General features: G+C 33.4%; 1 protein-coding gene and 1 long non-coding RNA gene across 2 annotated transcripts; both read right to left on the reverse strand.

Annotated features, from left to right (window-relative positions):
* Positions 1–2,235: 2,235 nt before the first annotated feature.
* On the reverse strand, positions 2,236–3,494 carry LOC129357241 (uncharacterized). The gene is made up of 5 exons (XR_008605493.1): positions 3,422–3,494; positions 3,254–3,310; positions 3,072–3,149; positions 2,908–2,961; positions 2,236–2,792 (listed from the first exon to the last, which is right to left on the reverse strand). It is a non-coding gene; the product is annotated as an uncharacterized LOC129357241 (long non-coding RNA).
* Positions 3,495–14,368: 10,874 nt separating this feature from the next.
* Positions 14,369–17,632, reverse strand: LOC129357243 (uncharacterized). The gene is made up of 10 exons (XM_055026612.1): positions 17,583–17,632; positions 17,381–17,490; positions 17,208–17,261; positions 17,025–17,102; positions 16,822–16,875; positions 16,454–16,716; positions 15,088–15,243; positions 14,858–14,990; positions 14,717–14,770; positions 14,369–14,644 (listed from the first exon to the last, which is right to left on the reverse strand). The coding sequence occupies exons 2-10, from the start codon at positions 17,474–17,476 to the stop codon at positions 14,369–14,371; spliced, it is 1,164 nt and encodes a 387-aa protein (XP_054882587.1). The 5' UTR covers positions 17,477–17,490; positions 17,583–17,632.
* Positions 17,633–19,112: the final 1,480 nt, after the last annotated feature.

Genomic DNA, 19,112 nt, shown 5'->3' on the forward strand with positions numbered 1-19,112 from the left:
TGGATAAGCAAGAAGGACCTGGTATGCTTCTTCTTATTTCTAAATTAGAGAACAATCACAGTTTCAAAAAGATAATGATGTACACTTGCTGTTTTTTCACCCTATTTATCTTACTTCCTTTGTAAATGTTGATATATTTACTTTCTGAATTTTTAGCAAAAAATGAAGGACAATATTCAGAAGCTCCAAGAAGATGCAACAATGAGAAAAGTAAAACAAAAATACACAACATACATTTTTACAAAGTAATGGAATGTTGCAATAAATAAATAAATTAATTAGTTTATTTATTTAATTTTTTGTTTGTTTCAGCTTCTTAACATGGTGGACATGGCCCTCCTTCCTTTATTCCTTGAAGAAACTGACAATTATTATAGACCTTGCAACTCAGATCATTAGCTGGTCATTACCAGATCATATATTTCCCCGTGGACAAGTAAATGATGTAATAAGATTCCTGTTGGACAGCCAGGATTTCTGAAAAAAAAGTTTCAGAATGAAGCCGAACAAGTCAAGGAATATGAAGACACACTCTCATATTTGGAGACATTTGTAACAAACTTAGCAGATGAGCATACTGACTTGTAAAATGCAAAGAATCTCTCCAGAACTTTTATCATTGGGAGAATACTTCTGCTAAGACCAAAAAACTGCTTGTTTAATTTCTGTCTGCATCAATTGGCTGTTCCTAAGCAGAAGTGCATTTTAAATGAGATGTTATGTATAAATTCCAGTACAGTTTCTGAGTGTTGGTGTGAGCAATGACATGAAGTGATTGATTAAATGAAAGTATAACCAATGATTCTTTTGCATTGATTTCTTTAACTGTAAGACTAAACAAAAAAACCCTCACTTTTCATAAAACAACATTAAAAACGTTAAATAGGATTTTTTTTAGTAATGAGTTACATTATCCTGAACATGAGTGTGTCATGCACAGCACAGACAAGTAAACTCAAAAGGATCTGGAAATCCTTATGTAGGTTTATATTAAATAGCAAAATGGTTTGAAGGTTTAGTCAAACAATATACATTAGCAAACAAAATCAGGGAATCTTAATCACCTGTTCTTTTTAAAATGAGTTTAATTCTACAGTTTGCATACTTAGAATGTCTGATATTTATAATTTTTTATCACTTGCTTAACTAAATAGTCAATGAGAAAATGTGACTGCACATTTTGAATAAATTTTAAAAATAAAGCCTCACAATAACATGCAAATAAGGTACAAAGACTACAGGTAAACAATACATTTCTAGTTTTGGTCAGTTTTTTTAAACATGTTTTATTTTTTTTATTTTATTAAACTATGTGAAACATGTTTGTTACATTCAAATAGCATTTATTTATTTACCTTCATAATAATAAAGAGAAAAACTATGAGAAACAGCAAATAGCCTTGGCTTAAAATCACACTGGAAACAGATTAAATTTTGTAAAACATTGTAGGCTATTATACAAATGAAAACAAATGTAACATTATAAAACAAAACAAAAATAATATTTAACTTATTGATCAGTTAGTCAAAATTGAAATTCTGATGGATAAAAAGTCAAGTTGTAATTTGAAAATCAAAGGTAAAGCATGTAAAGGTAATATAAACCACCATGGAAACCATTGCAGTTAATAAGCTTAACAGTTGACTGAGAATATTTAGTTGTGAGGAAATTTTATGGCTGGGCAATAAGTATTTTACTAAGTTAAAAATATGAATAAGAGAAAAATAGAAGACTTCACAAAATAACACATTGTCATCTTTATTTTTGTGAACATGCTACCACAAAATAAATAGCAACCTTGCCAAGAAGCATGAAAATGTAGTTTAGTGATTGTTGTGGCCATGTTAGGCTAAATTTTGTGAATTATAATTTCTACCAATTTAGTCTTCTTCTTCTTTGGGTAGTTAAAAACAAGTTAGAAGGTAGTTAAGTTGATTTAGATCCAAAATTTGTAAATAACTTTTATATTTGTAATTGTTTAGATTACATTGATAATTGTTAGATCCTCCCATGAATTTGAGTAATTAACAACACACCGGGTGCTTGGTGGAGGTCTATGTTTGGTAAATGTCTGGTGTGTTGACGGAAGGTTTTGTAAATTATTTTTTGGCCACTTTTTAGAGCTTCAAACATCAAATTGAGATCATTTTTCGTTTTTGACTAAGTTGCAAGACATTTTTAAGAAATAAATCATATATAGTTTTACAAAACAATCAAGTTGGAAGTGCGTGCAAATCAAGCCACCTATTTCCACCCACACTCTGGGTGGAAATAGAAGGTCGTGACAATGATTCTTCAGTGATTAAAGGTATATGAACATAAAAATGGTTCAACAGACACAAACACAACCTTCTCCTAAATCCTAAATCATGCAAAGTTCAGAAAGAGTTAAACTTTACTGCAGATACAAAATATATGTTCATGATGAAACAATTTATAGGTATGAAAATATACAAGAACAGATGCGGGAACACATCCAACAAAGGGCTAAAATGCAAAGTATCACGACTGGTTTAATTTCATAAAGAAAGAGAATCTTCTTCCGTAATGTAAGAATATTCAACGTCCATGTCAGTTTTGTTTCAGTCTCCTTTGTTTTTCCATTGAAGGTGTCTTTCTGCAACGCTACGTAACTCACACATAATCCATGGAGTTGCTCTATGGCTTCAATTAACCTTGTCTTCGATTGATGAGTAAATATTGACTTTTTCGTTTCTTTAAGGTAACATTCAGTGTTCATGATCAAATTGCAAATCCGTTGCATGCCCATTGTAAAAGATGACATTTTGACCTATTAAATATATAAAAAAAACATTTAGACAGTCTTATTATTCACATTTTTATAAATATTTTGTGAACCTTTTAAATAACTAACATCTGAGTAATATAAAGGTAGGCTGACCCACCTTTTGTTTGTGTGCTTCATCTACAGCTTCTTGAAGATATGGCTGGAATAGTTCCTGTAATCAATCAGAGAAAGAATATACATTTGAAAATGGTTATTTAATATAAGACTGTGTTTAGAAAATACTACTCTGTTAACCTTCTACAATAAAGCCATATTACTCACAAGATGCTTCTTGTTTGCTACAAACTTTGCTTCATCCAAAAGAATTAAGATAAATTCAGTACCACTTTGTACTTCTCTCTAATGAAGAAAAAAAAGCTTTATTAGTAGACATTTGAGTTCTGTTTGCTGTTAATTTAATGAGGAAAATATGTCGCACAAATATGAGCAAAAAGGAAACTTACAAGGTATGTGACTAATTCTTCTGCTTTCTGCAAGTTATTCACCAAGCTTTCAACATTCTTACAAGGAAGACAAAAGCAAGATTTTGCAAGTACAATTATGAACGTTTTGTACATAAACTAAATATACGTTAGAACATGTTAAAATATTTAAAGAAAAAGCCAGTTTACCCTATAATCTCTAAAATCCAGTGACTGTCCAATGTGAAGCAGAAACAGCAGGGAAATGATTCGGAAAAGGTTTTTGAACCTCAGAGCCTCCAGTCTTTGTCTTGCTTCAGCCATTATTTCTGTGATCGAATCAATCAGGAGAAAAGCACAAATCAGGATGCATATACTTACCAATTAGAATAAAATTATTTTCTTAAAAACATAATTAAAATGCATAACTTCCCAGTCTTAAAGATCTTACCTGTAGATGCATCAAAGATGAACTGAATGGAGAAACAACACAGCTAAAACTAAAAGCAAAGGTCAAGTCACAGGGGTCGTAACATGAGTATATAAAAAAACACCTAGAAGGAAGAAAAACATTTACTGAGAGCCGCATCCGGCTTGCTCACATTGTCAATGTTGACACAGAAAGTGATAGTTTATGTAAGATGCAGGATCAGAAGTGAAAGAAAACAGAAAAAATCAGCCTTGCCACTAGCCAGGTGTAAACAGAATGGAAATTTAATTATTAAACATATTTTTGTTGGATATACCATCATTAGAAAGAAATGTTGTAAATATTTCTGCATATTGTCTCTGTGCATGTGTGGGTTCTCTCCAGGTACTCCGGCTTCCTCGCACAGTCCAAAAACATGACTGTTAGGTTAAATGGTCTCTCTAAATTCTCCCTAGGTGTGCATGGCTGTTTGTCATGTCTGTCTCTGTGTTGCCCTGCGGCAGACTGGGCAACACAGTCTGTCGCAGAGTGACTTTATTATATTTTTTAACAGTTGACTTTCTTTGTGTCCTTTTTGTTTAATGTTAACTCAAGGCTTTTATTTATTTTAGTTTTTTAAAATAATTATTTTATTTGACAAATTGAAATAATTAGATTTGATTAAATAATCTGTTTTCTCAGTTTAACAAATTGATTTTAATGAAAAGTGTAAATGAGAAATATGTGCAGGGTGCACATATCCAGGGTGTATCCCGCCTCTCGCCCGAATGTTAGCTGGAGTTAGGCACCAGCACCTCCTGACGCCAGTAGGGAAAAGGTTGTTACATTTATACAAACAAAAAGTTTATAAAAAAGTTTTTTTTTCATACCCTTAACCACAGTAGACTCGGGAATCCAGGTCTGAAGCCCCTGATTTATTTTTGAATTGTCCTGTATCTGGTTAAGTGGTACATTTGAAAAAGAGCAATAAAAATAAATTGCAAAAAAATAAACAGCACAAGCAATGTGGAAACTTTTCATTACCTCTAATTAGCATTTCCCTTTGGGAGTTTGGATGTTCACTTATTATTCTCTCCAATTCTCTTCTATATTTCTGACACATTTAACATTTCTGAATTTTAAGATAGACCTTAATTGGGGTAACGTTCTGATAAATACTGGGTGCAGGACCAGACACCAATTAATATTCAGTTATGTAAAAAAATAAATACAAATCTAAATCTGTCAGGGTTGAATAGGATTGAAGTTATTAAGCCAAATGTGGTTTCAGCTTCAGGACTATTTGCTTCAGTTAAATACACTGCTCAAAAAATAAAGGGAACACTCAAATAACACATCCTATCATCAATGAATTTGATTCCATTGATGATCTTTGTGTGATTTTGTTGTCAGCACATTCAACTTTGTACAGGACAAAGAGAATATTTCATTCATTCAGATCTAGGATGTGTTATTTGAGTGTTCCCTTTATTTTTTTGAGCAGTGTATATAAACATGGCAATATGACTCTCTTAGCCAAAGATATTTCTGTGAAATATAACCAACACTGCCACCTTTTGAGCTCTTGCAGGAAATACTCAGGAGTCATATTTTTCTTTTTCTTCTTTTATGTTTTTTTTTTCAAATGCAGACAATCGGTATTGGACAAAGAGACATTATAGTGTTTTAAATCAGTTTCATCAAAACTTTTTAAAATACTCAAACATGAATCAAGTTGGTATGCAAAGTTTATCCATATGGCAATTTTAACAGAAAAGAATCACAAACTTCTTAAAAACAACAAAATAAAATTCTTAAATTATGAACAAAGAACATTATTAAAAAGAAGAACAAAATCATTATGATAATCATTATATCAAATTAGCTAAAGTATGATTGGTGATACTTTGGTCAATCACTTCATGTATGCTGATGACCTGGCTGTTCTCTCACCCAGTAGTGCTGGTTTTCAGCAGTTATTGAATATCTGCTCTGATTATGGGTTGAGATTTGATGTGCAGTATAATGCTAAGAAAACTGTTGTACTAGTTTGTAGAACTAAAGCCGACAAACAACTCTGTTTCCCTGATTTTTTTCTGTCAGGGCAAAAGTTAGATGTTTGTTCCAAAACTAAGTATCTGGGTCACTACATCACAGACCAGCTCTCTGATGATGATGACATCTATAGGCAGTGTCGCATGTTATACGCCCAGGCAAACGTTTGGGGAGGAAATTTCATATGTGCTCTGATGAGGTAAAAATAAGCCTGTTTAAAGCTTACTGTACATCCTTGTATACAGCTCCTTTGTGGTGCAAATTTAAAAAAACTAGTATGCAGAAGCTTAAGGTTGCTTATAATGACTCTTTGAGAATTTTGATCAAGAAACCCAGGTTCAGCAGTGCAAGTCAAATGTTCTGTAACGCACATGTCAGAACATTTCAGGCCCTTTTGAGAAATCTGATATACAAGTTTATGTGTCGTTTGGGTAACTCACTGAACAATCTTCTTGTAATGTTCTCACAGCCTTCTGTTAGTGCGCTAAGATACCAGTCGGCTCTTTGGAAACATTGGTATACAAGTCTTCTATAAGATTTATATTTATATTTCTTATGACTACTTATTGTATTTTATTTTTCATTTTCTCTTGTTTTTTTATGTTGTGTTGTTGTGTATCTTGTGGACCATGAGTCTATTGAATAAAGTAAATACAAATACAAATACCATGTAATGCAGGATGCAAAATTGGTAAAAGTGGTTCAAGTGGCTTTTTTAAAGAATCAGTAGAGTTGTGGAGTGATTGGATTGAATGAAACATCAGATACCCACAGGCTGTCAAAGGTGTTTGCATTCATAATAAACTGGTTCAATTGCAACTTTAGATAATGAATATGAAAAAGGAAACCTTCTTAGACAATAAAGAGAAGAGAGACTTTATAAAACACCATTTATCTGCCACAAAGAACAGCTGCATCTAATCCTCACCGTACTCCTGAGCTTTAATGAAACTCCAAATATCATCAATTTCCTTCTGATTTGCCTTCACAGATTCAGCAAAATCTTTTCTTTCTTTGACTAAGAAATCTGTGATGGCGCGTGAGAGTCCTTGCAGGGACGTAGAGTTTTGTTGCTGCTTTCAGCTGCTTCAGCGTGGGATGAAACTCCTCAAGTTCTTCCTCAAAGACGATTGAGGCAACTTTAATCCTGTTCTCAAATTCTTTCTTTTGGAGGGGAAACAGAAGAGAAACTTATTAGAAGTACTACACAATTTCAGAGACACTTTGTCACGATTTATACTGAAATTATTAATAAAGGTGTCAAAATCTTTTCAGACTTGATCAATGACTCACCTTCTTGTCAGATGCATCCTCCAACCCGCCCTCATAGTACTCCTGAATTATTTTCTGAAATGTGCAAATGAAGAGCTGTATGTTACAGGATGAGAGCTGCAAAAGCATTTTTTACAATATAAACATTGTAAAAAATGCTAAGTCATGTTTAAGACTTTAAGTGGTGATAAGTGCACAGTGAAAACACCACTCTATCTGTAAATACAACAAAATACCCTGTTGTCCACAATTTTTTGATTATTACTAATTTGTTTGTCTCAGACCCAATTTAAGTGAATATATATAAACAAAAATAAAACACTTTACCAGGTGTTCTGTGTCAATCAGAGAGTTTGCTACAGAAACGAGGCCCAGCAGAGTGACGATGAAGAGCAGCCCATTGGTTGGTCTGAAACCAAACAATCCTCTGTTTCCATCTGAAGCTGATCTGGTCATGACTGCAGTGAAAACACACCCTAGGAAATAATGAGAAATTCACTTAACTTGGTTATTGCTGAAAAGAAAACTGAAATTTGTCTTAATTAAGAGAGTCATTGGTCTTACCCGAAGTGTAGAGAGAAGAGGAGCTGTTACTGAAGAGAAAACTCAAGATGTGACAAGATGACGCACATTAAATTCTGATAATACTGCCTCAAGAGTTTCACTTTAACATAATTTCTCTTTCGTTTCTGCTGTAAAACTAAAGGTAACTCATGATGAAGCTGTGACAGAAACCACAACAGTCTGACTACAATCTTTATCTTTGTCTTTATCTTTATTACTTGTCTCACGTCCCGTCTTGCCCTGCCCACTTCTCGAACATTGACGTCTGGTGATCAGCACCAACACCCTCGAAACTTTGTTACGAACAAGGGTGTGAGAAACTGGATGGATGGAGAAGAAGCCACTTGACAAGAACTTTTATGAGTTTTACTAAGTTGTTATTACACTTCTGTTTCAAGGTATTTCCCCAGCTGTTCCTTTGAGGTTGAATTCCTTTAATTGTCTTACGCCTTTTTGAAAAAGAGTTTGGGACGTTTAAGAAGAACACATTCCCTGTTGTCTTTGGCAGAAGGCCAAAGTAGTAGAAAAAAAACCCTCTACAGCGGATCTGCTCAGTGTGGCCTGCACCACTTTCTCTTTCGCAGAATGGAAAATAATTCCCGCGGTTACAGTAAATCATGTTGGCACATTTCCTAATTGACAGCAGATCTTACAACATCAACAGTAAGAAGCTGACAGTAATCTCTTACTGTTATCACCTGGAACAGGAAGACAAAAATATACCTGGTTGCTGCATCAAAGAGTGGCACTCCTTTTCAAGCAATACTTCATCTTCCCACTTCAAAGTTATTCTCTTTATTTGATTGGTACATCATAAAATCACAATAAACCACAAATATTCAGGCTGTAATTTGACAAAATCTGAACATATTCTAAGAGTATGGATACATTTACAAGGTACTGAACAATTACCCCAACAAAAGAAAAAAGTTTTTCTAATGCAAATATTTCAGTTATACTGAAAATTATACATGACATATTCATCCCAAAATCCTCACATTTTCCACTGTGTTGAGTTCTGTTTGTTTCTAAAATATCAAAATAATTGTTTATGGATAAAATCATATTTAAATGTATCTGATGAGTATAAAAAATAAACCCCAACATGGCAGGAGGAACTCCAGTTTGTAGATCATTTTACTGTGATCAGTGTTGCTATTTTCCTTCTGCAGAAAATAATTATCTGGGCAGAACTTCGTTCTGGAAATAATTATCTAATTTTACTTATCAACAACTCTTTTGTGGCATCAAAAAAAAAATCACGTTAATATTGCATTCTTATGTTGCTCAAAATCAAAACGTTAAAGTGCAAATCCAGACCATATAAATGTAAGAAGTTCACAAAAAACAAAACAAAATCAAATTGAAAACAAAACTTATGTAGAGCTACAGATGGGTATTTGAAGATATTAGAAACTGCTAAACTGACAAATTTAACCAAATTTAAGCTTTATGCACCCAAAATATGATTGACAAAAAATGATTACCGATCAAAAACCATTTGTATAATCACACTCTCTTCACTCAGTTCAGTTCTTTGCTTACAAAAACAAGAGAGCTTAGAAACTGACCATCTGTGACAGAGAAACGTTTTACGACTGTTACAGCCAATCTTCGCCATAATTCATGGCTTTTACAAAGTTCCAAATGTCATCAATTTCCTCCTGACGTGCCTTTATACCTTTAGCAAAGTTTTTCCTTTTTTGGACCAAGAGGTTGGTGATGGAGCTCGTGAATCCTTTCAGAGATGTAGAGTTTGCTGTTGCAGCTTTCACTTGACTCAACATGGGATGAAACTTCTCCAGCTCTTCTTCAAAGGTCTGCGAGGCGACTTTCAGCTGGTTCTCAAACTCTTTCTTTTAAAAAGAAAAAACATCTTCGTCAGATATTCTGTGCAGTGTGCTTGTTACATCTTTTAATTTTCCTCTACCCACTACATTGACCTTAACAATAAACTTTACTAAATAAATGATAGAAGAAAAGCTTTAACTCACCTTCTTATCAGCTGCATCCATCAGTCCACCCTCGTAGTATTCCTGAATTATTTTCTGAAATGTTCGGAAATAAGGGTTTACATGAGATGGGTAACATTGTAACAGCATATCTGAGTTTCAGATATGCTCTTTAAACAGCTCTCTGTTTGAAGAGTTACTGCCATAACTGTAAGATTATGAAATTAAAAACAAATAAATAGAAATAAATGATTTGTAAATAACTTGGACTATAACACTACCTATCAATGAGTTCATAAAATTATATATTTCCTATTAAAAGAGCCCAATTACCAGTCTTTAAAAACAAAACTAAAACAAAAACGCACTCTATTTTATCTCTAATTAGACATTTCAAAAGCTCCACTTGAAAGATGGAGATTAATTATTTCAGGTGTGAAAGAAAATTAAAGCGAAAATGACTTACCAGTGACTTTTGCTGATCATTGAGTTGATAACAGAAACCAGAGCCAGAAGAGAGAAGATGAGGAACAATCCTTTGACAGCTGCTGCAGCCATAATTCCTGGAATCAAAACAACCAGGACTCTAAAATAATTTTACTCTTTTTAGTATGAGTTCAACCTGAAAGCATGTCTGTTTTTAGTAGAATATTTAAGCTTATCTGAATTAAAAATGTTACAGATCTTACCTGCTGTTTGAGAGGAGGAGCTGCTGTTAAGGCGAACACAGAGAAATGAATGATGCCTCTTGGGTCTTGGTTCTTGGACTGTGGCATGTGATGATGCTGTTATGCCAACACCAACAGGGACATTCCTCTTTGGAAAAAAAACTATGACATCACTGACCGCTCAGCTTTCATTTTCAATATTATGTCAAGTTATTCAGTATGTTCCATGTTTTTGCCAACTCTGCTAAGTCTTGCCAAGTCTATTAATTTTATTAATTGACTTGGCAAGACTTAGATTAATCTATTGATAGATTAATCTATTAATAAGTTAATAGATATATTAATCTAATTAATCTAGTAATCAATTAGTTTAATTAGTAGATTAATCTATTAATTTATTAATAGATAAATCAATTTATCTATTAATAAATTAATTAATAGATAACTAATGAATAAAGGAATATATGATAATAAATGCACATAAATCAGTTTTAAATCCATATTTTAGCTTTTGGCCTGTTTTCAAGAAACATTTATTTAGAAAACCCTAAGTTTTCCTTTCCCAGAAAAGAAATGTCTATGAAAAGAGCTACTTATCTAAACGTCTACTGTGAAAAACTAGGCAGGATCCAATTGTATATTACCAGCCTGTAAACTGAGGAAGTTGCTCATGTTAAGCTCACAGCATTTTTTTGAGGGGAAGGTGATAAAAAAAACCCCCAAAAAACATGAAACAATGCTAAGGCTTCAGAACAAGAGAAATGTGCACCTACTTCTTACAACAACAACAATAGGTGGCAGTGTTGCTTTGAAAACAACTGACTGTATGAACTGACTTGTTCTCTTTAAGACAGATTTTTTTTAAGTGGATAATTTTACCTTCTAAAATAAAATTATATAATTTAATCTTAAAACAAACAACAAATGATGTGACACTGTAAAATTATCATCATTATGCCTCTTATGTTCTTTATCATACAGTATAATAGAGTGCATCCTCTTTGGTTGGTAAGTAGCGCCAATCTTTCATACATTTAACACAAATCGTTTTTCCTTTCTCATTTGTGTATTTTAATACTTTGACCTTCTGCTAAAGATAGTGTTGAAAACTTTATAAAACACAAAGGGCATAAAACAATTCAGGAAATAAGTCGAGCTTACAGGATCATGTTGGAAAGTACCTAGAAATACAACTGCAGCAAAAGTTTTAAAAATTTGTAAAAGCTTTTGTCATGTGGCTTTCATATCCTTATATGATTTACCAAAACTTAAGCCTGTAAGTTACAAAAACAACTTGACAATTGTTTAATAAAGTCAACACATGATAAAAATGATGGATTGCTTTAGAGGTGGTAATTGTTCTCCAGGTAATTTTTGTTAATTATAAAGGTGCCGATCTGTATTGAACATAATAAACAATCCTTCAGTGGGTCTGACATAAGATATAGTTGCTGTGGCTGTGATTCCTTAAATCAGTTCACCCACAAATTAAAATAATTTCACTTTAAGGTATATCAGCTGAGTCATATATACATCTGAAACCATATGTGTATTAATTAAACTACCTGAATTTAAAATGAACTGTAACAAGTATTATATGCTGTTGAAAAGAGGAGCTCGCGCTAAAGTGAGAACTAATAAATGAATAATGCCTCAGCAGTTTCAGTTTGAAACTATTTTTCTTTTGTTTCTGCTATAAACAGTTGCTGTGGCATGTGATAATGGTTTGACTTAAACAACAACTGGGACCTCACAGCCTCACAGACCATCAGCTTTCATTTTCAATAATGTTTCAAGTTATGCTCTTAGGAACATGTGGAGTAAAAGTACAGAGTGCTTCTTATTTGTTCTGTCACAATATCTAAAAAGAAATGTGGGAAATTAGAACAAGCGATAGATGCACCACCAGTAGATGGCAGTGCTGCCTTGGAAAGAAAAATGGTCACACAAACTCGTCCTATGCACTTTGAGATACTAATTTAAAACAGAATCAAAAAGGTTTAGTTATTTCCTATTTTTCTCAGAATATTTGTCATAATGTTACAATGTTAAAATGTGGCATTCAATATTTTTGACATTCTTTTGTCTTATACAGAAAGTACAACTATGGGCACTTTTGTCACATGACCATAACCACAAAATGTCCAGATATCAGTCATCAGATTGAAAATGAAGGAACTTCTGGTGGTTTAGACTCCAGAGACCAACAAGCCACAAAACATCTGGTGACATCATTCAAACCTCCACAGGTCCACTCGATTTATTTTGATCATAAGTGATAGAGTGAGAGTCAATAAGATAGAATTATTAAGACATAATTTGGGATGATTTTACAAATACAGTACAAAAGGCTAAATGATGCTGTTATTCTGTTATAGTTTAGCCTGCTCCTCTTCCTGAATCTTGAGAAAATCCCACGTTTCTCTTATTTTCTGATTGATTTCTTCTATTAGTAGAGGATAATCTTCAATATGGAACTCCTCACTCTGATGAGAAAAAAAAAAAGATTTATCATTTAGCACATCAAGATTAAGATCTTAAAAATTATGATTACACAATTTATAGCACCTTCAATTTTATGTATTGCAGCATGAACATCGAACAAATCTGATTTAGTGTCATTGACCAAAAATACAACCGAAATCTTTCAAAAACAAACTGAGTTTCATGATTATTATTTTTTTTTTAGCTGTGGCACAAAATAGTCAGTTCTTCCACTGTCTTGTAAAGTAAAAGAATGAAATTACTTTCAAGCATAAAAACATTATGACTCACCTTCAGGTTCACAAAGAGTGATTCTGTGTTTCGAATTGTTTCACGGAGTTCAGTCTGCAAATCAACAGTGAAAATATATATTTAGTTAAGTTGTTGAAGTAGACTGCATCAAAAATGTAAGTATTGAACTTTTTTCTATATCCAGGTTAGTCAAAACATTATGTACCTGCTGTTTGTCAAACTGTGATCTTGTGGAGCAAAGAGGCTCAGCAGAATAAAAACGAGGAACAAGCCTTTAATGGTTCTGGTGCCAAACGCTCCTCTGTTTCCGATACAAAGTATCACTGCCATCTCTGTTTCGAAGGTAAATTTAAAATAGATAAAATTGTTAAAATTTGTAGTTGTAATAGAGGTGTAGTATTGTATTTTACACTTACCTGAAATGTCACACTTCTTCAACGAGAAACTGAACTGGATGGAATAACGCGACCATTTTTATATCCTCTTGGAGTTACTTCCTCTCCTTACAGTTTCACATTTGTCCCAGCATGTTTTGTGTTTATAACCACACAAAACTGTCAAGTTTCATTTTTCAAGTTAGGCTGCAGAGAAATGATAGTTGATACTTCAAACTAATATCTTAAAGCACTGAGAAGGACTTGTTTTAAAGTACAGACTAAGTTCTTCTTAAATACAGTTGTAAAAAGATGTATTTTTTTTAACCCTCTGACATTAAATAAGACAAAACCATTGCTACTGGAAATAACATCAGTTTCTACATTCTGGAAAAATTTAGGGTTTTTATTGTCCTTCTGCTAATGAAGTTCTTCTGTTGTGTGAGTGCACCAGTCCCTCCTGCAGATAACCTTATCATATCTCTGACCCTGAGAGCTTTTGCATCTGTGATCAGACTTTTTATTTGACATTTGGGGAAATTGCTTCTTCCTCTCTGAGTGGTCTTCCAGCCCAAGTTAGTACAAGACTGTTTTTTCTATTACTAGCTCCAACCAGGATAACAACACTCTTTTTTATTGTGTTGTAGGCTAATGTGAACATTCTGCGTACAAATATGATTATCTCGGACACAGAATACAGGTGGGAAATGCATTCAAGTGTAATTTAATATTTGCTTTTCTAGATAATCAACTCCATGTTAGACAGATTCTATTTCGGTTATTTATTGATTATATGAATTATATTTGTCAGATTGTAAAACATTAAATTGTGGAAGGAAAGAAAAAAAAAACAGAAGAAACCTTCTATGGAGCAAACACTGAAACAATAAAACCTGATTTTGTGGATCACGTAAAATTCAACAAGAACATTCCACAGAATTATTGGGTGTGATAAATGCACTGTATAGTTTTACTTGTTTCTTTTGATATGTGTGTGTAAACAAGAAAACAGGCAGGAACAGTAGTCAAAGATTTTAGAAATATTTAATATGGCAAGACATTTTCAAATCACAAAAAGTTATTTATTTCAGTGGGGAATTCTATATTCAGAATCACTAAGAAGAGCTTTACAGCTCAGATTTCCTCTCTTTCAGGTTCATCATAATTCTTTCCAGTTGTGATATTTTATTTTTATAGTCTTTGATTTTTTCAGCCTGATTTTGAAGGGCTTTATGCACAAAACGTTTGGAAGCCAACACCAAATCCTTTACACTCTGGATGCTTTGAGCAATTTCTGGAAATTTGCGCCTCCCATTCCCGAGCATCTTATTGGAACAATCCAGTAGTCGTCTTGACTTCTCAAGAACCAAAGGACTGAAGATCATTTCTACCACGTTATCAACCTGAAAAATAACACATGAGTTTGTTGCTGTAGGAATCTAAACAAAGAGATTTACTTTGTGTGTCTTACTCACGCTTCTCCTCATTGCTTCTCGTTTCAGCAGCTCAACATTCTCTTTCATCTCTCTCTGCAAATCCAAAGTGAATATTGCAAGATTACAAGGAATGCATGCATTTGTTGAAACATATGAAACAAGACAAAGAAAACATGTTACCAGCTGGTCCATGTCTATCCATGAATTTGCAGGGCAGAGCAGACCCAGCAGAGTAAAAATGAAGACCAGTCTCCTGACATGAACCACTTTCCTGTTTCTGAACATGACTGCTGCTCGCATCACACCATATATACTGTTGATATAGATATACAGTATACATATATTGTGGCAAATAGAATATAGATATCTTCTCAACACTCAACATTACAGAGTGGATTTCTATGACATACCTTAAGTTGTCGTATGAAGGTGTTGAATAAGAGTACTTGGACTCTAAGATGATTTTAATACTCTTCTTGTCTCCTCCCCCAGCCAGGGCTGCTTGTGTCTGAATTGATTGGAGCACACAGCTCTGCGTCTGGGTCTGACCCAGCCTTTTTCCGATTCTGGAATATACCCAGAATTTTTTTGTGAAACATCGAAGGAAACATCAAATGAAAAAGAAATGTGTCACAATCCTGAAAGCAGAAACAGTGCCAGCTAATGCCTTTATGCAAAAACACAAAATCTTACTAAGTACTTTTGGTGTAGTTTCTAGTGCTACACGTGACATAAAACAAATCTAAAATAAACTAAAGAAACTTTTCAACAAGAAATAAGAGTACTAGCTCCTAAAACTAAGCTGGCAGATTGATCGGACAATGCTTAACATGCAACTAAAGCTACAGTCGTTCAGATCAAAACTAAACTTGTTTGATTTTTCATCACACTGTTCTGCCAAGCACAGAAAGTAAAACAATGAACATTTTTGTCATCTGACCTTTGTAAAAAAAATTCCTCTGCAGACCAGAATCAGTTGATCTGTCAGACTGTTGGTGGCCTTGAAACCAGACACCACAAATCTGTTTTCAGACGATGCTGCTGCTGCTACTAACACTGTTTGTGTACAGTACCTTGCCAATGTATGCATCTGTTGACATTTTTTGTTTTTTTGCCAACATTGCTGGGATGTTATGTGATTGACCAGGGCAATGTGAAATATAGTGGTTGAAGCATCGTGCAGTGTGGATGCTTTTCTTCAGCACAGAAGAAGAAGCCGGTCAGACTTGGTGAATTATTCTGTTACATTCAGAATTTAAACAAACGGTTTAGCTTTACTTCCACTTTTGAGTTGTCAGAGAGTCATCAGAGATGATTTAACCACACCTCTACTGGAGAGACGCTTAACTCAGGTTTTCATCAATTGCGTAAATTAATTCACTGTTGTTCACTGGAGTCTCTTGTCTGGCACATTTAAAATGTAACCAGCTTGTCTGTAGCAGCAGACTCATTTCCTTAAATAGAAAGATATGAATCTGTGCTGCACTAAGTTTTTCTGAAAAATACAAATATGCAGTCAGGAACAACACAATACTTCACATAAGACCAGTTTGATGGAAACATTTTTTATTAATTGTAGACTCATTAGGAAAATCAACATAATTCATTCAGTAATGAAAGCAAAAGCTTTATTATTAATAATGTTTGAAAACAAAAGTTTATCTTATCATTTTAGATATATTACTAAGAATCACCCCAACAATGGAAAAGAATGACTAAACTAAATTTGAAGCTTCTCGGCACAGATAAAAATCACAACAGAGATCAAACTTTTACAGTCCATCATCAAGTTCTTGTGATCTTAAAACATTCAAAACATAATGCAGATTTTTTGCAGTATCTTTTGCTCCTCCACTAAAAACTTTGTCCTTTAGGTCTAAGTAAGTCATCACTGTTTTTTTAAGGCTTTCAAATGCAAGAAAAGTTTGATAAACTGATGGATCCTGTGACATTTTCATTTGTTGAAGTTCAGGATGAAGTACTTTCATGTTCTCTTCATGGACTTTGCTGAGAATTTCAAGGCTGGACTTTACAAGCGTCTTTGGGAAGAAAAAAAAATTTACAAAGCATCAACACAATTTTAAAAAATTGCTTTTTTTCACCACAAATTAAGTTTTGATCTATTTAAGTGGCAAAAGAACTACCTTGTATTCACGAGCTTCATCTGCAGCTTCCTGAAGGTCCTGCAAGAATATTTTCTGAAATTGACCAAATACATACATTAGTATGGCAATGCACAACAAATGACATTAAATCATATAAAAACTAAAAGAAAATATGAAATATGAAAGTACTAAGAAAGAATATATTTGATTCTGCCCAAAAATGTTAATCAAAACATACATACCAATTGTTCCATATTTGTCAAATACTTTGCTTCATCCAAAAGTTTTGACATTGCTTCGATTCTGTCTTGTTCTTCTTTCTGAAGGAGAAAATAAAAAAAATTATAAATCACAACAGGAAGTCAAACTTTACACTATTAAAATAACATCCAGAATCTGCCAACAATTAATAAATTTATATTCACTTGGCCTTGAACAGCTGACTCTAACATTATTTGAAGGTTGTCCATTGTTTTGACCTGAAATGTACCACAAAGAAAGATTGTTGTAATTACTGCACATAAAAATCATAATGAAAATACAAATGAGTGTATGATTTTGCTTGGAGAACAATGGTTAACCCCAAAAGAGAACTTACCAGACCTCTTTTTAATAACGGTATATCTGCATTGCAAACCAAACACAACAGCGGTAGGATCAGGAACACAGATTTGATGAATGGGAATCCAACCATTCTTTTTTTTATATCTGTAAAAGATAATAATAAATACATTTCCATGGCATATAAAAAATAATAATAAATTAAACAATTTAATCTTTGAAAGAAGAAAATATCTTACCTGATTATAGAGTCACTTAACAGAAGGAATGGTAAAAATGATCCTTTATTTCCTTTCTCTCCCTGCAAGTTATGTGTGATCAGCCCTTCTACTTCAGCTTAATAAAACATATGTGCATACAGCTGGTTATCGTTCCTCTTTTCTCAGTTACTTTCCGTTTCCATATTACATAACATTTCAGCTTAAAGTAAAGCTGAACACTCACAAAAATGCACACAATCAAATACAATCCATTAATAATTTGTAGACACAATCGTCACTTTTACATCAAATCCAGCAAGGTAAAGTTCATTTTGATCCAGTTTATATTAATCCAAAGTAATTAAAATTCAGGCAAATAAAAAAGTAGGTTGCATCTAATCTTAACTTTAATTGCAATTATTCCTTAAAATATCAACCTTTCTTCAGACAGAGAGTTTTTAAAATCAGAACAAGGCTGTGGATGATTCAGCTTATAGGACAAGAAAGAGATATACAGGAGATAAATTTAGAAGTAAGAGTGACCTCTGACCTTGACAAATGAATGGTAATTTCGCAACAATGTGTAATAATGTTAACAGATGAAAATATGAACTAAAGGATTTTGGCATCTCCAGTGATATCTGAATAACAGGCAATTTATTACCTGTTATTTCCCACACAAGTCAAAATATTATGCCTGTTTTTGAATGGTGGCTTGAGTATTTGGATAGAACCCACCTGTGCACAAGAACATGAAAACTCCACACAGAAAAACTGGCTCAGAATTTTTGACACAAAGTTTAAATGTGCAGCCTCTTAACATTCCTGCATTTTTTCCCATGAACACCAAGGGGCAGTATTTTATTAAATTAGAACTTGAACATTTTTGTAACATAGTCAGAAGCAGGGACCACACTCAATATCAACAATGGCATACAGTGGAGAATAAACTGTGTGTTATGATTTAAGTTCATGGGTGTTTTTTTTTAAAGGTATAAAATAGAAGCAGAAAATGACTAAATAGCTCATCATAGTGGATACAAAACCTAGCCAATATTTTATCCTCTGAACCTGAAAGGATAAAATATAAGACATTGATGTAAATACACTTCGAAATAAAAAATCTGGTGTTCAACTTTATTTCAAAAGCACCTTAACTTAAAAGGACAAAATTGCTTTGCAAAATAAACATTATAAATGCCATTTTAAGGACACATATATAATACTAAAACACAAAATACTTTTAAACCAGCCATGAAGTTGAAAAACAAAACAAAACAAAAAAAACAACAACCACATAATACAATTGCTATATGTAGCATGAAAAATGATGACCTGCCACAGCACAAGCTCAGGCCTCTCTAAGTTTCCCTTTTCTTTCAGGCACAATCAGGAGCATCTGATCAGGGGGCCAGAGTGAGCTGAGGGTTGTATCATGGTGCAGCAGCTCAGACAGGTAAGGTCAGAAGAAACATTATAAAAATAACTTGGACAATTAATCCTGAAATGTATGGGATGCCAGTGAGTTGAAGCAAAAATGGGAGACAGCTCATATTTGCATGTGCCAGA

The sequence above is a fragment of the Poeciliopsis prolifica genome, unplaced genomic scaffold, assembly GCF_027474105.1.
Source record: "Poeciliopsis prolifica strain line A6 unplaced genomic scaffold, Auburn_PproV2 SCAFFOLD232, whole genome shotgun sequence".
Lineage (NCBI taxonomy): Eukaryota > Metazoa > Chordata > Actinopteri > Cyprinodontiformes > Poeciliidae > Poeciliopsis > Poeciliopsis prolifica.

Bases quoted from the DNA above. Each gene is read 5' to 3' on its own strand.
- LOC129357243 (XM_055026612.1), bottom strand. From the start codon at position 17,476: ATGGTTGGATTCCCATTCATCAAATCTGTGTTCCTGATCCTACCGCTG. The intron at 17,103-17,207 runs GTGAATATAAAT...TTTCTCCTTCAG, and splicing joins AGTCAGCTGTTCAAGGCCAA to AAAGAAGAACAAGACAGAAT. The intron at 16,876-17,024 runs GTATGTATGTTT...GGTCAATTTCAG, and splicing joins TGACAAATATGGAACAATTG to AAAATATTCTTGCAGGACCT.